Below are 12592 nucleotides of genomic sequence, written 5' to 3' on the forward strand. Positions count from 1 at the left end.
CTTAGAAGTTAGACTCTTATTATAAGCATTACTTTTCTTCCCGGTCTGATAGAGCATTTAGGAAGATGTAAATCAGGGTGACTCAATGGCTCAGCAGACATGGTCAAATGTCGGTGTGCATAAGGGATTTGTCTACTTTGAACATAATCTTCACAGTGCCACCGCTGATGTTCGAATCTTAGTTTTTTCTCTCAAATACTGTCTCCTGGACCAGTAAACATTACACTGTCAAATACGTCCCATAATCCAGTTGAGTCCCTTTCAAGGGTGATTCTTCTTCACGGGATGATAATAATTTAGATGAGTTCTGGTTGGTTTATTTTCGGAGGTAGCTCTTTCAAGAACGTTGTTGTATATACGTCTTTTGGGTGGTCCACAAGACTGTTTGTTTCCAAAAATAAAAAATAAAAAATAAAAAATGTTGCATTCACCATAAACAAATGCCAAGGATTGGGAATTTGGTTGGGGGCCAAGTGGACAATTATTACCAAACAACATTTGTGTTTTGCAAAATACAAAATAGAAGCAACTCAAGCCGGTAAAGCTGGATGCAGGAATGAGGTGAGAATAGGTCTATGTTTACAAGACCGCAAAACACTCCAAACCCATGTCCTTTTCTTGGTCTATGATGTCAGGTGAAGAAGAAAACACAGTTGCTATAAAAAAAGTGTGTACTAAATAAATTCAGCAATTTAAATCTCGTGACTCCGTGTGGTGAGCTTGATCTCGTGACTCCGTGTGGTGAGCTTGATCTCGTGACCCCGTGTAGTGAGTTTGATCAAGAGGGTGTTAACAATAATTGAATTTGTGATCTTTTTACGTATGAGAATCATATTACGACATATATGTATCTGGTACGGTCAATGTACCTCACTTCTCTTTCTTTTGGTCGATTATTGACCAAATAATGTTATATTTAATGATATAACGATTGATGCTCTATTTTTCTTATTTGATGTATCTAATTCAAATAATAAGAAACTTATGATTACAAAATTTGTTTTGAAAAAATTACTCCAAAAATATTATAAGAAAATTTGATCAACATCATTAACATTAACAAGAATATAAGGTGCAACGTAAATGTTAGTGTTGGGTATTTTGGTATATGAAATAATTTGTCTGCCGGTCTGTCCCACCTAATTTGTGCGGTGGATCTAGCCTTGATTTTCGACCACGATTCACCCCAATAACATTTTTCTTTTTTCCTTTTTCTTTTTCATGTTCGTTTTTTTTTTTTTTTTTTTACCACAAACAATGAATATTTAATTAATCAACTTTAATTTTAAAAAAATTTAAAAATTGTCATTTTCGTTATAATTGGACAATTCTCATGGGTGATGGGTCCAATTACGCAAATTATGGTATCCGACAAGTAACATGCCGATCCTTTAGGTTTGGACTTTTTTTTTTTTTTTTCTTTTTAATATACAATGAATATAAGAAAATTTTAGAAATTATACCGATTGTGGTTATGTCACACCAATTAAGTTTGCAAGAAGTAAAGGTTGAATCCTGCTAGGCAAAAACAATCCAGCTAAGTTAGCCGTATAGTTAGTCGGATAACTATAAAGTTCTATGTTTGACTCTATGTAGAAGTCGTTTATTGATCTTCTTATTTTAACCGGTCAACTATGGACAACTTACACTGAAAGTGAACTTCACCTATAATGTGTACTTGGCACCTTAGTTTCCAAGCTCCAGTTGAGTGTCCTTTGTCCCATCATATTATATTAACATAAGATTCGAACATTGTACTCAACAAATCAAAACTTATGAAATTATTTTAAATTGATTGATCAGTTGAGTTGTACTCGAGCAGAAGTAAAATAGCAACACCTAGTACTTGGGTAAGGACCTTTAGCAACTACATCAGTGGTTTTTTCTTGGTTTTTGTGTGGGCCAAATATGATGTGGAGGAAAGAGAGTATAGGATAGAGAAAATTGAGACCCTCTTGCAAGAGGTGATTTTTTGTGGGGTCTACATGGTGAGAGAAATAAGCAAAGTTCCGTGCACTAAAGAGCATCCTCAATAGTTAGTTTTTTGCACAAGTTTTTAGGAGCAAGTAAGAAGGAGAAGGTAGGGAAAAAATAAAATTAAAAAAAAAAAAAAACAAGAAAAATGAGTTTTCAAGAAAAAAATCGGAATGTTAACGCTTCCAGCAAGTGCGTGTAGTGCACACACCCGGTTGGGCACTTCTAGTGCGCACTAGGGAGGAGTTTTGTGTGTGTGTGTGTGTGGAGCCCACTCAGAAGACAAAACAGATCTTTATCTTAAGACTCAAAACATTATCTCTCTCATCCTTCTTTCTTCCACATAAGATTAGATCTCCTCGAAAACACCCCAAAATCTCTATTAGGATGCTCTTATGCACCCAGCGTGGTGTGTGATTCTTGCTTTTTTTTTAAAAAAAAAAATTGTTAAATTTTTTTTCTCCCCTTCCCTCTTCCTTCTTTCTCCTACTTGAACTTGCAAAAAACAAGAAAAAACCTTAACTAATGAAGTGGCTCTGTTTAAAATAAAAAGGGAAAAGGGTCAAATAAGCCCTCCAACTATTGCTAAGAAGTCAATTAGGCCCTCCAACTATTTTAAGAAGCAATTACACCCCTAAACAATGTATTTTGATGCAAAGAAGTCCAAATACAGGTAAATGACCTGCTATCCCAGGTCATCGCAAATCCGGCGACACTCCGACGTATTTTCCGGCGAAAAAGTCAGTCGCCGGTCACGGAGACCCCTCCCGGAGAAGGCAACCCAGAAATCTGGGTTGCCTTCTCCGGTCCTCGACCAGTGAAGGCAACCCAGATTTCTGGGTTGCCCGCTCCGGTCGAGAAGGCCACCACAGTGGTGGCCTTCTCCGGCGAGAAGGCCACCACTGTGGTGGCCTTCTCGACCGGAGAAGCAACCCAGATCTGGGTTGCCTTCTCCGGCCCCCATTGTGGTGGCCTTCTCGCCGGAGAAGGCCACCACTGTGGTGGCCTTCTCGACCGGAGTGGGCAACCCAGAAATCTGGGTTGCCTTCTCTAGTCGAGGACCGGAGAAGGCAACCCAAATTTCTGGGTTGCCTTCTCCGGGAGGGGTCTCCGTGACCGGCGACCGTTCGCCGGTCACTTTTTCGCCGGAAAATACGTCGGAGTGTCGCCGGATTTGCGATGACCTGGGATAGCAGGTCATTTACCTGTATTTGGACTTCTTTGCTTCAAAATACATTGTTTAAGGGTGTAATTGCTTCTTAAAATAGTTGGAAGGCCTAATTGACTTCTTAGCAATAGTTGGAGGGCTTATTTGACCCTTTTCCCAAATAAAAAATAAAAAATGAGGTGGCTCTAACCCAGGCTTGCATCAAAGAATGGAACGTTGTCGTTTAAGAGTGCGAGCTCCCGGCAAGCACGGTATTGCGTTATACGGTTGTAACAGTTATCCGTTTTAGTCAAAGTAACCGAAAAAAACTTGTCGGGTCGAAATCCATGGCGTCTTTACTCTTTACCTAATTTGAGTACAAACCCGGTGCCGCCGAGTCAACCGTTTCTCTTCGCATTCCAATTTCCTAACTCGGTCGCTCCACTCACCCAACAAATTTCCCCATCGCATTTCCTTTTTTCTCTCATCAATTTGCCTCACTGCAACTCTGTAAGTCTTCGATCTCCAGCTTCGCTTCTCCGTTCTCGTGAATTCGCGCGTTTATATATTTACGCCATTCGTATACGCTAATACGCTTGTTTGTATTCAATTAAGTGTTTTTTTTTTTTTTTTTTTTTGTTCTAATTATGCACTTGATATCGTGATATTAAATTATATGCGTTTATTTATGTATATGTGAATCTGTTCTGTTACGGTTTTCGTTGCCAAGCGTTAGGTTTAGCTCAATTTTTGGGTGATTCTCTGAGTTGAGACCAAATGCCATCCTTTTCCAGTTTTCCTGAGAAGTTTTTTGCTGTGAACTGAGGAAAAAGTTTCTGTTAGTCCGGAAACTGGAGTCATAGAAGCTTTTTGTTGTGATTTATTATACAGCAGAAATAGTAATTTTGGTTGTGTTTATCATGAATATGAGAATATTTGCTGTAGTTACCAGCAGCACTAAGGACTTGCTACAATTTTATGAAACGTGATCTGAACTATAACTTTAGTGATTTTCTAGGCTTTATGTGGACTGAAGTTATTCCAGAGATAGTGATGTGTTCTTGTGTGAAAATCACAGATAGATTTGCTGGGATCTTCTGCTGTTTTTTTTTTTTTTTTTTTGAAAATTTTTATTGGTTCTTATTCTGCTATGAATTTCTGTTTACACAGTTTGTAGATCTGTAAGCTATGAGTTTTGTTTTTCGAGGCACAAGAGGAGATATAGAAACTGGATTTCCAGGCCTGATCCCAGAGCGGCGTACTGTGGTATTCTTCTATTGTAGGCCTTGTTTTTGTGACTGTATATAAGTCTACATCCTTCTGCTTATTTGTTGCCTTAATGCATTGTTATTAACTTGCTCATGTTTTTTTTATCCATCAGCGTGTTCATGCTGCGCGGCCAGTTAATAGCAACTCGCTTGCTTTTCTTGTTACAGGTTCTTTGCTTCAATTTTGTTGACTTTTTCTTGGGATTACCTACAATCTACTTGACATAATTTAAATTTATGTCTTTTTCTTGTCACAGTGCTCTTGATGTTCATGATTCTAAACTCTCATCAATTGTCACCTAACTTTTTGGTTGGTACTATTTTTTTTATATGGAACTTGAATCTAATTTGTTAGACTTTTTCCACATAGAGGACTTTTCATCCTCATATTTCTTACTTTGTTATTGAAAATTCTTTTGTTTTTTTTTTCCCCACTAAAAAGAAAAAGGAACTACAAGAACTCTTGTACTGCGAATATTGCTATCTAAATTCTATTTGCACTTTTGTAGTACTAATTACTTTGAAAAAAATGATTTGCAGCTATGGTTGGTGCTTGGCGTTTTCCTGATGGCAACAACACTCAGGATGTATGCAACCTGTCAACAACTTCAAGCTCAAGCACAGGCTCACGCTGTTGCAGCTAGCGGTCTTCTTGGTCATACTGAGTTACGGCTGCATATGCCCCCATCCATTGCTCTTGCAACCAGAGGACGGTTACAAGGACTCAGGCTCCAGCTTGCACTTCTTGACAGGGAATTCGATGACCTAGGTGTGAATGCCTTTATGCTTTCCATGCAGCTTCTCTTCATTCTGGAAATGTTATACTACATCTGGAAACTTTTGAAGTGGTTCATCATAATTGTTTTGATCGGTGGTTGATCAATGTGTGCTTTTACATCCAGATTATGAGACTCTGAGGGCACTAGATGCTGATAATGTTCCTACAACACCTTCCATGACTGAGGAAGAAATAAATGTTCTTCCTATTCATAAATACAAGGTTTCTAGGCCTCAGAGGTTAGTCTCAATGCTTCCCTTTCTTTTTCTCTTTTGTATACTTGTCAATCATTCATCCAGCTTTTTAGGTATTAATTAATGCATCTTCCCTTTTGTTCTATTTGATATTACTAGTTCTTCAGCACAGCAGGCATCTTCATCCTCAGCAGAGGTTAGTTTCTTTCTATTCCTTTATTCGAGACCCTAGTTATCGTACTTAAAAAGTGTTGTGTTGCTATTATTTACTGCATGCATTTGATTTTCTCAGTTTGAAAAAGTTGTGCATGCCTTTGCTATATCTGGCTGGCACCGGGTAGGATTTTCTGTAGGAGTGATTGTCAAAAGAGAGTTATCTAATGGGTGTTCATGTATATTTCAAGCAGAAGAAGCAAGAACCTGTAAATTCCGCTGCAGTAGCAAAGCCCACAGATGATGGACTTACTTGTAGTGTCTGCTTAGAGCAAGTTAACGAGGGAGAACTTATTCGTAGCTTGCCGTGCTTGCATCAGGTTTGTCTCCAATTTTAAAACGAACCATTCTTGAGTTTGTGTGATGAATAATATAACACCATAAGAATAGTCATATTTCTTGGATTTTTGTTTTGCAGTTTCATGCTAATTGCATTGACCCCTGGCTGAGGCAGCAGGGAACGTGCCCTGTCTGCAAATTTAGGGCTGGGAACGGGCCAGTAGAAATGGAGGATGCCTCCTACTTGCTTAACTTTTAATCAATCTTATGTTTGTTATATTATCATAGGTCCCAGACTCCCAGTCCCGCAGGTACATATGTCCCCTTAGTCAAAGTAGCAATTCCATGGCACTGGATGGATGTCTAGATGTAGTTGCCCTCTGCCAATAGAGCATCAGAAAAGCGTGTTTACCATATTTAGTTATTCGCCAGTATGGTCATGTCACTCCTTTTTGTATACGTATCTTTATCCATTCAAATGAGAAGGGTTTTGATGGAATAATTACAAATGTACTCGGGGCACCGAACGTAACCTGGATGGCCAAGTGCGGTAACCCGGCCGACCCGGATGGCTAAGTCCCGCACTTGGCCACGGGGTCAGCCAAAGCAGGCCACCTGGGCCGAGGTCAGCCCTTGGCCAAGTGCATGGGGTCAGCCAAAGCAGGCCACTTGGGCTGAGGTCAGCCCTTGGCCGAGCTCCGTGCTTGGCTGAGTGACTAGGTCTTCACGTGTCCAAGTCTTGCGGCGTCAATTGCGGTCCAAGGCGGTTGAGAGGACCCCCACCATTTTCTCCGGGGTCTTTTTGGTCGAAATTAAGTATAAAAATACTCATTCCTATCCTATTGAGACATAACTTGTCTTTATTCATAATCTTGTCTTGTTATTACATTACTCAACCTTTATAATAGTGTTACACTTGATTAATACAATTGTCCCCGTGACTTAGCAATATTCCTTCCTTTATTGCACTGCATTCATCATTATCCTATACTTATCACATTCTATAATTTTAGAAAGTTTAATAATTCAGACCCCCGGATTAATTAAATCCATCAGGTTTCTACTAAAAAATTTCCTTTCCTTCGCTGACATTCTCCAGAATTATGTGACAATTAATGATAGTATTAGAAACCATTAATTAAGTTAACAAAGTGCCCAAAGCATAATATTTGAGAAACGTCTGAATTTACCGTTGAAACATAAGGATCAATGTCACGCCGCACTTCAAGTACATCAAAAATGAAAATAGCAACGTCGGTCCATAAACTTCTACTTAGCTTTTCCTTTTCCTTTCCCTTTTTTTGCTTCAAGCTTGGCTTGGATACGGGCGGCAGCTGCTGCCTTAGCTTCTTCTCTCTTCTTCTTCTCCTCCTCCTTGTTTGCAGCTGCAAGTTCCCTCTGTTTCTTTAGCTCCCTGTGATGTATTATAAATGTTAGACTACAAGTTATATTGAAATTTGACACCCTTACAAATAAAACCGATGGCTTGGATATTTGAATGACCAAATAAAATGACTTACTCCAGCCTAGCCTTTTCATCTGAGACACTGCCCAAGCTAGAACCTTTCCTAGGTCGACAAGCCGCTAGTTCCACCTCAAATATAAGTGTTGCACTAGTGCAAAAAAGGTTCAGTATCAGATTTATTTCATTCAAGAAAGAGGAAAATATTTATGATTATAGTATAAAAATCCTAAAAAAGGATGTTTGAAGAGGTTAACAGCTGGGATTCCAGTGGATGACACAACAGAACACCTTGTTTGGAAGGAGACAGTGTTGATGACTAACCAACAAATCCAGTTTTCCTAGTACTGGGCGTAGACCGTAGAGTACTAATTCATCACTATGCTACAAATATTGACAGGACAAATAGCTTACTCCGGAGGAATATCTGGTGGAGAACCTGCACTGCCATAGGCATATTCTGGTTTGCAGGTGATTACAGCTACCTCCCCAACCTGAATGAAGAAACAAAAGAAGAGTCAAGTGCAGTTTGGAAGCTCATCAATAGACATGAAAGTAACTTTTACCTTCATGGTTCTCAGTGCAACATCCCAAGCCTTGATGACAGATCCCTTGCCTATCTCAAACGTGAACACTGTATTGTCCTCACGGGTAGTATCAAATACTTCACCAGTCTCGGCAAGAGTACCTTCATAGTGCACTGTTTTTTGGGGAGAGGGAAGGTTATGGAGTACAAGATTATTATGTGGACATTATAATGAGAAAAACTCATGTTGGATCCATTGCCACAGAAATGCTCTTTCAATTTCATGTCTTAGCGATTGTTTGACACACAACTTATTCAAACTTATCTACTTCATAAAGTATAAGTTGGGCCAACCACTAAAAGATAAAAAGCCTTTTAAAGCTAGATAAGACTGAAAAAGCCCCTTCTTCAAGAAGCTCTAGCTTTGGATGCAGTACTGAATTTAGCCTCATCCAAAGAAGGATTAAGAGATAGCACTTAAGCCTAAACCCTTTGCAGCAGATTCAAGATCTACTGGACATATATATAAGCACTCCATATTCCATATTAACTAAAGAAGATAGCAGAAAAGACAATCTGTAAGGTTATAGGTTTCAGATCCAATAAAAAAAAGATTGTTATCTTGGGATTGAAGCAAACACCGATATACACATATGAATGTTTCTATGTAAAACATACCATCAACAAGAGGAAGACCCTCTGATGGAGCAATAGCATCAGCCTTGGCTCGCCGGACAATTTTTTTCAAAACTCCTCCATCTCCAGTTAAATCAACAGTGTCACCCATAGCTCCTAAACCTTCAACAGCCTACATTCACAAACATAATATCCTATATTACATACCGAAAATATCTAAATGACCACAATTGTTTTTCAATATACACACTCAGCTAATAACCATGCATATCAAGGCTCACGGATGAACATAAAAGGGGCAAAGGGATGTTAAGGATCAATAAACAGACAATATTCTGCCCCAAACACATGATGGCTCATTTCAGTACAATCTCTCAGCTGATATTCTCGTGCTGAAGTTATCCTTCTTACTCAAAGCTTTCATTTAATTGAAGAACTCGTGCTATCGATTTCATTAGCTGACTAAACCAATAAGAAGGCAACGCCATAGAACTAGATCGATCAACAATCATCAACCTCAAAATACATCAATACATACACGAACATAAATGCGAATACAGATTGATTCACTAAACCATTATTCCGCATACACAAACATGTTAATCAAAATTAATTGCAATTACACGCAAGTCGCAACCACTGAATTCCATATACTCGGAGATAAACATGCTCGGAAACAGTAAAATCAAAATACTCAGAGATAAAAATAAACCGAATTAAACTTGAAAATTAAAAATAATTTTAGCTAGGGTTTAAGGGAGTTAGAGAGAATAGATATACCTGAATGGAGAGGACAGTCGTCGATAGGCGGCCGGAGAGAGAGGAGACAGGTAAAGGTAATTAGGAGAAATGGAGGGGTAAAACGGGAAACTTCGGTGGTAGAAGTTGAAATCGTCGGCCATAAGCTTCTCTTTGGATTTACAGTGATGTCTTTCCCCTGGTTCGTTTATACAGAGCAAAATGGCCGAAAAGATTCCCTGTCACTCCACGCGCTGAACGTGGCGCGTTTGGAATCGGAGTCAACGAATCTCTCTAATTAGCTGGCCAAAACCACTCAATTATAATGCTAAATTGTTAATGCCAATGTTCACTTTTTTTTTTTTTTTTTTTTTTTTTGGGGGTGCTAAATTGCTAATGCCAATGTTCACTTAAAATATGAATATCAATTTTTTTAGTAAAAATATAATATATTGTTTTATAAGTCAGTATTACATTTTTAATGAAAATGTAATTTTAGAGGGTAACTTTTTATTCGTCAACAAGCATTATGTGTTCATATAATACTTTTGTGGCTTCCTTTGAAGGAAGATTATAAGATTAGACTGCAATAGTTAGAAAAAATATAGAACATATACTTTCTAATTGTAACACGAGTTAAAAACAATACCACTGTTGTAAATATTTACTCGGTTGAACTTGTTGCACATGATCTTCTTAGCATGATTTAAAAAAAAATCACACAAAAGAAGTAAATATTAAGACATATTGATCGAATTAATTGAATATCTTTGAAAACTTAAAACAACTTTCACAAATTTTGAGATGCCAAATAAGATTGATAGGTAGGGAAAAAGAAGTAAATATTAAGACATATTGATCGAATTGATTGAATATCTCTGGCGCGTGTAATACATGCGCTTGTTGGGTGCATGTAATGCATGCGCTCATAGTCGGAGCCAGAGGGGGGGCAGGGGGGTCAGCTGCCCCCCCCTCCCCCCTCACCCCACCCCACCCCTACCCTATATTGTATATAATATGTATATATAGTACATTATTAATATAAGTATTATAAAATAGATTATGTAAACAAAAGCTATGATAGATAAGGTGGTAGCTAATGTATATAAGTTTCAGAATGGCCTGGGTTTGAGTTTTTGCATTAACAATGTTACAATCTTCTTCACTTTTTCGACTAACACAATTAAGTTTTGGCATGATATATATAACTTCCATTATAACTTTCTTTATATTAATAATGGAATGTGTAATTTATAATGTGTTTTATATTCGAATTGTTTTATCAAATTAATTATGTTTCATATTTTGTTATAAATATTTTTATAAAGTTTTAATATGTTTTATTTTTCGCTATATCCAACAATATTTATTGTTATACTTCTTAAGTATTTCATTTTTTTTAAACTTTCTCTTTTATTTTAATTTTTTCCCCTCACTAAAAAAAAAAATTTGAATCCGCCATTGAATCCATCCCTACTTCTTTGTCCCCCCTCAACATATTTTCTGGCTCCGTCCCTGCATGCGCTTGTTGGGCGCGCTAAATGAATTACGTTTTTCTTTCTGTGAGTGGGTATCAAAAAAAAAAAAAAAAATCATTTACAGTATTTTATTCCTTCTCTCTATTCCACCTACTTTAAAATAATGTTTTTTAAAAAATTACAAAAAAATTTTATTCGGATTGCTCTTACGATAAAATCGACTAATTTATGAGTAGTTAAATTTTAGAATCACGTTATAAGATAAACATCAGGAGTAAAATTGGACTGGGATTTTTTCCCGTGGAATCCAAAATGAAAGAAGGATGACAAGAATGGAATCAATCGTTATGCTGTGCATCCGTATGCACCATGCATGGTGCATACGGATGCCAAAACGATGTCGTTTTATTAAAAAACGCGCGTTTCCCCTTTAAAAAAAATTCAGGTTCGATTCCCAGTAACAACATTATATTGTTCATTCATTCTGGAATTTTAGTTCATAAATTATGGAATTATAGTTTATAGATTATGGAATTATAGTTCATCGATTATGGAATTGTAGTTCATCGATTCTGAAATTTTAGTTTATAGATTATGGAATTTTAGTTCATTCATTCTGCAATTTTTAGTTCATAGATTAGATTATGGAATTATAGTTCATCGATTATAGAATTATAGTTCATCGATTATGGAATTTTAGTTCATCGATTATGGAATTTTAGTTCATATGTTGTTGTTGGGAATCGAACTAGATTTTTTTTTTTAAGGGGAGACGCGCGTTTTATTAAAACGACGTCGTTTTTGTATCCATATGCACCATGCATGGTGCATACGGATGCACAGCATAATTTGCCGAATGGAATCATGGGAAAGGACAAGAGTGTGTGAAAAAGCTGGTCCAGGTTTAATGAATGTGATGGCCCACTTGGTATGCGGTCCAATTTAAAAGCCAATGAATGGGCCACCCCAAGTGAGCCTCATCCATTTATGAAGTTATTATATCACCTGAAAGTGACATCCAGCTCCAATCTCATTCTCAACATATATTACTGTAGCCAATTGGGCCCCCACATCAGACACCATGTGAACATGGATCATACCAATCGGAGCCATACAAAATAAACACTTCAATAAGTAACCGCGTGATGAATGGTGCGTTTATTTTTTTTGGTTAGATCACGAAGTGTCATGAGCAGGTCTAACTATAGGAGGCACATTTAACCACGTATCATACTCAAACTAATCATCATTCGCATCAGACATGCCCAATTAAGAAGCAATGTGCTGGTCAAATTAGTTTTTCCATACCAAAATGAATGGTGTGTTTATTAACTGCGAAATGGAGAACTGAAATAAACTCAGTCGAAGGCTTTCATCCCAAGAACCGATGAAAGTGTGTAATACCCACACGGACTTAGCTCAATGGTTCTGTAGACAGTATTTGAGAGAAGAAATCGCAGTTTGAATTTTGGCGACAGCAGTGCGAGATTATGTCCAAAATGGACAGATCCCTTATGCGCATAACATTTGACATTGTCTGCTGAGTCATTAAGTCACCGTGATTTAGATTTCTTAAATACTCTGCCAAATTAAAGTGTGAGCACTCCTTAAAGTTGGGATCCAACCTTTTTGGGAGAAGATAGAAAGTGTAGTGATTTGAATGCTAAGAGTGAAATTAGAACGGTTTAATCGTTTTCACTAGACCCTTACCCTTCCCATGAAAACTCGTTTCAATTATAATTTATCCAAACAATATTCCGGAACTTTAGCTATTGTAACATGGTTACCAATTTAACATGTGACTTCTCAACCAGTCATATTACCATTATACCATGAATTGTAACGTTCTGTCCCCCAAATGTTTTTTGTATTTTAATTTGGGTGACGAGACTGAAGATG

General features: G+C 37.5%; 2 protein-coding genes across 6 annotated transcripts; one reads left to right on the forward strand and one right to left on the reverse strand.

Annotated features, from left to right (window-relative positions):
• Positions 1 to 3418: 3418 nt before the first annotated feature.
• Positions 3419 to 6344, forward strand: LOC109147959 (E3 ubiquitin-protein ligase SDIR1-like). Of its 4 annotated transcripts, none has more exons than XM_019295646.1 (9): positions 3419 to 3680; positions 4299 to 4387; positions 4503 to 4557; positions 4647 to 4699; positions 4930 to 5158; positions 5292 to 5406; positions 5521 to 5557; positions 5769 to 5894; positions 5993 to 6344. In XM_019295646.1, exons 2-9 carry the CDS (start codon positions 4310 to 4312, stop codon positions 6110 to 6112), a joined length of 813 nt encoding a protein of 270 aa, XP_019151191.1. In that variant the 5' UTR covers positions 3419 to 3680; positions 4299 to 4309; the 3' UTR covers positions 6113 to 6344. The 4 variants fall into 4 exon arrangements, with proteins under 4 accessions (XP_019151191.1, XP_019151187.1, XP_019151188.1 ...); XM_019295642.1 differs by having other exon boundaries at positions 3419 to 3631; positions 4292 to 4387; XM_019295643.1 differs by having other exon boundaries at positions 3419 to 3631.
• Positions 6345 to 6954: 610 nt separating this feature from the next.
• On the reverse strand, positions 6955 to 9496 carry LOC109147960 (peptidyl-prolyl cis-trans isomerase FKBP20-1). Of its 2 annotated transcripts, none has more exons than XM_019295647.1 (6): positions 9258 to 9496; positions 8520 to 8649; positions 7882 to 8015; positions 7730 to 7809; positions 7374 to 7466; positions 6955 to 7267 (listed from the first exon to the last, which is right to left on the reverse strand). In XM_019295647.1, the coding sequence occupies exons 2-6, from the start codon at positions 8626 to 8628 to the stop codon at positions 7123 to 7125; spliced, it is 561 nt and encodes a 186-aa protein (XP_019151192.1). In that variant the 5' UTR covers positions 8629 to 8649; positions 9258 to 9496; the 3' UTR covers positions 6955 to 7122. The 2 variants fall into 2 exon arrangements, with proteins under 2 accessions (XP_019151192.1, XP_019151193.1); XM_019295648.1 differs by having other exon boundaries at positions 6955 to 7271.
• Positions 9497 to 12592: the final 3096 nt, after the last annotated feature.

The sequence above is a fragment of the Ipomoea nil genome, unplaced genomic scaffold (genome assembly GCF_001879475.1).
Source record: "Ipomoea nil cultivar Tokyo-kokei standard unplaced genomic scaffold, Asagao_1.1 scaffold2036, whole genome shotgun sequence".
NCBI lineage: Eukaryota > Viridiplantae > Streptophyta > Magnoliopsida > Solanales > Convolvulaceae > Ipomoea > Ipomoea nil.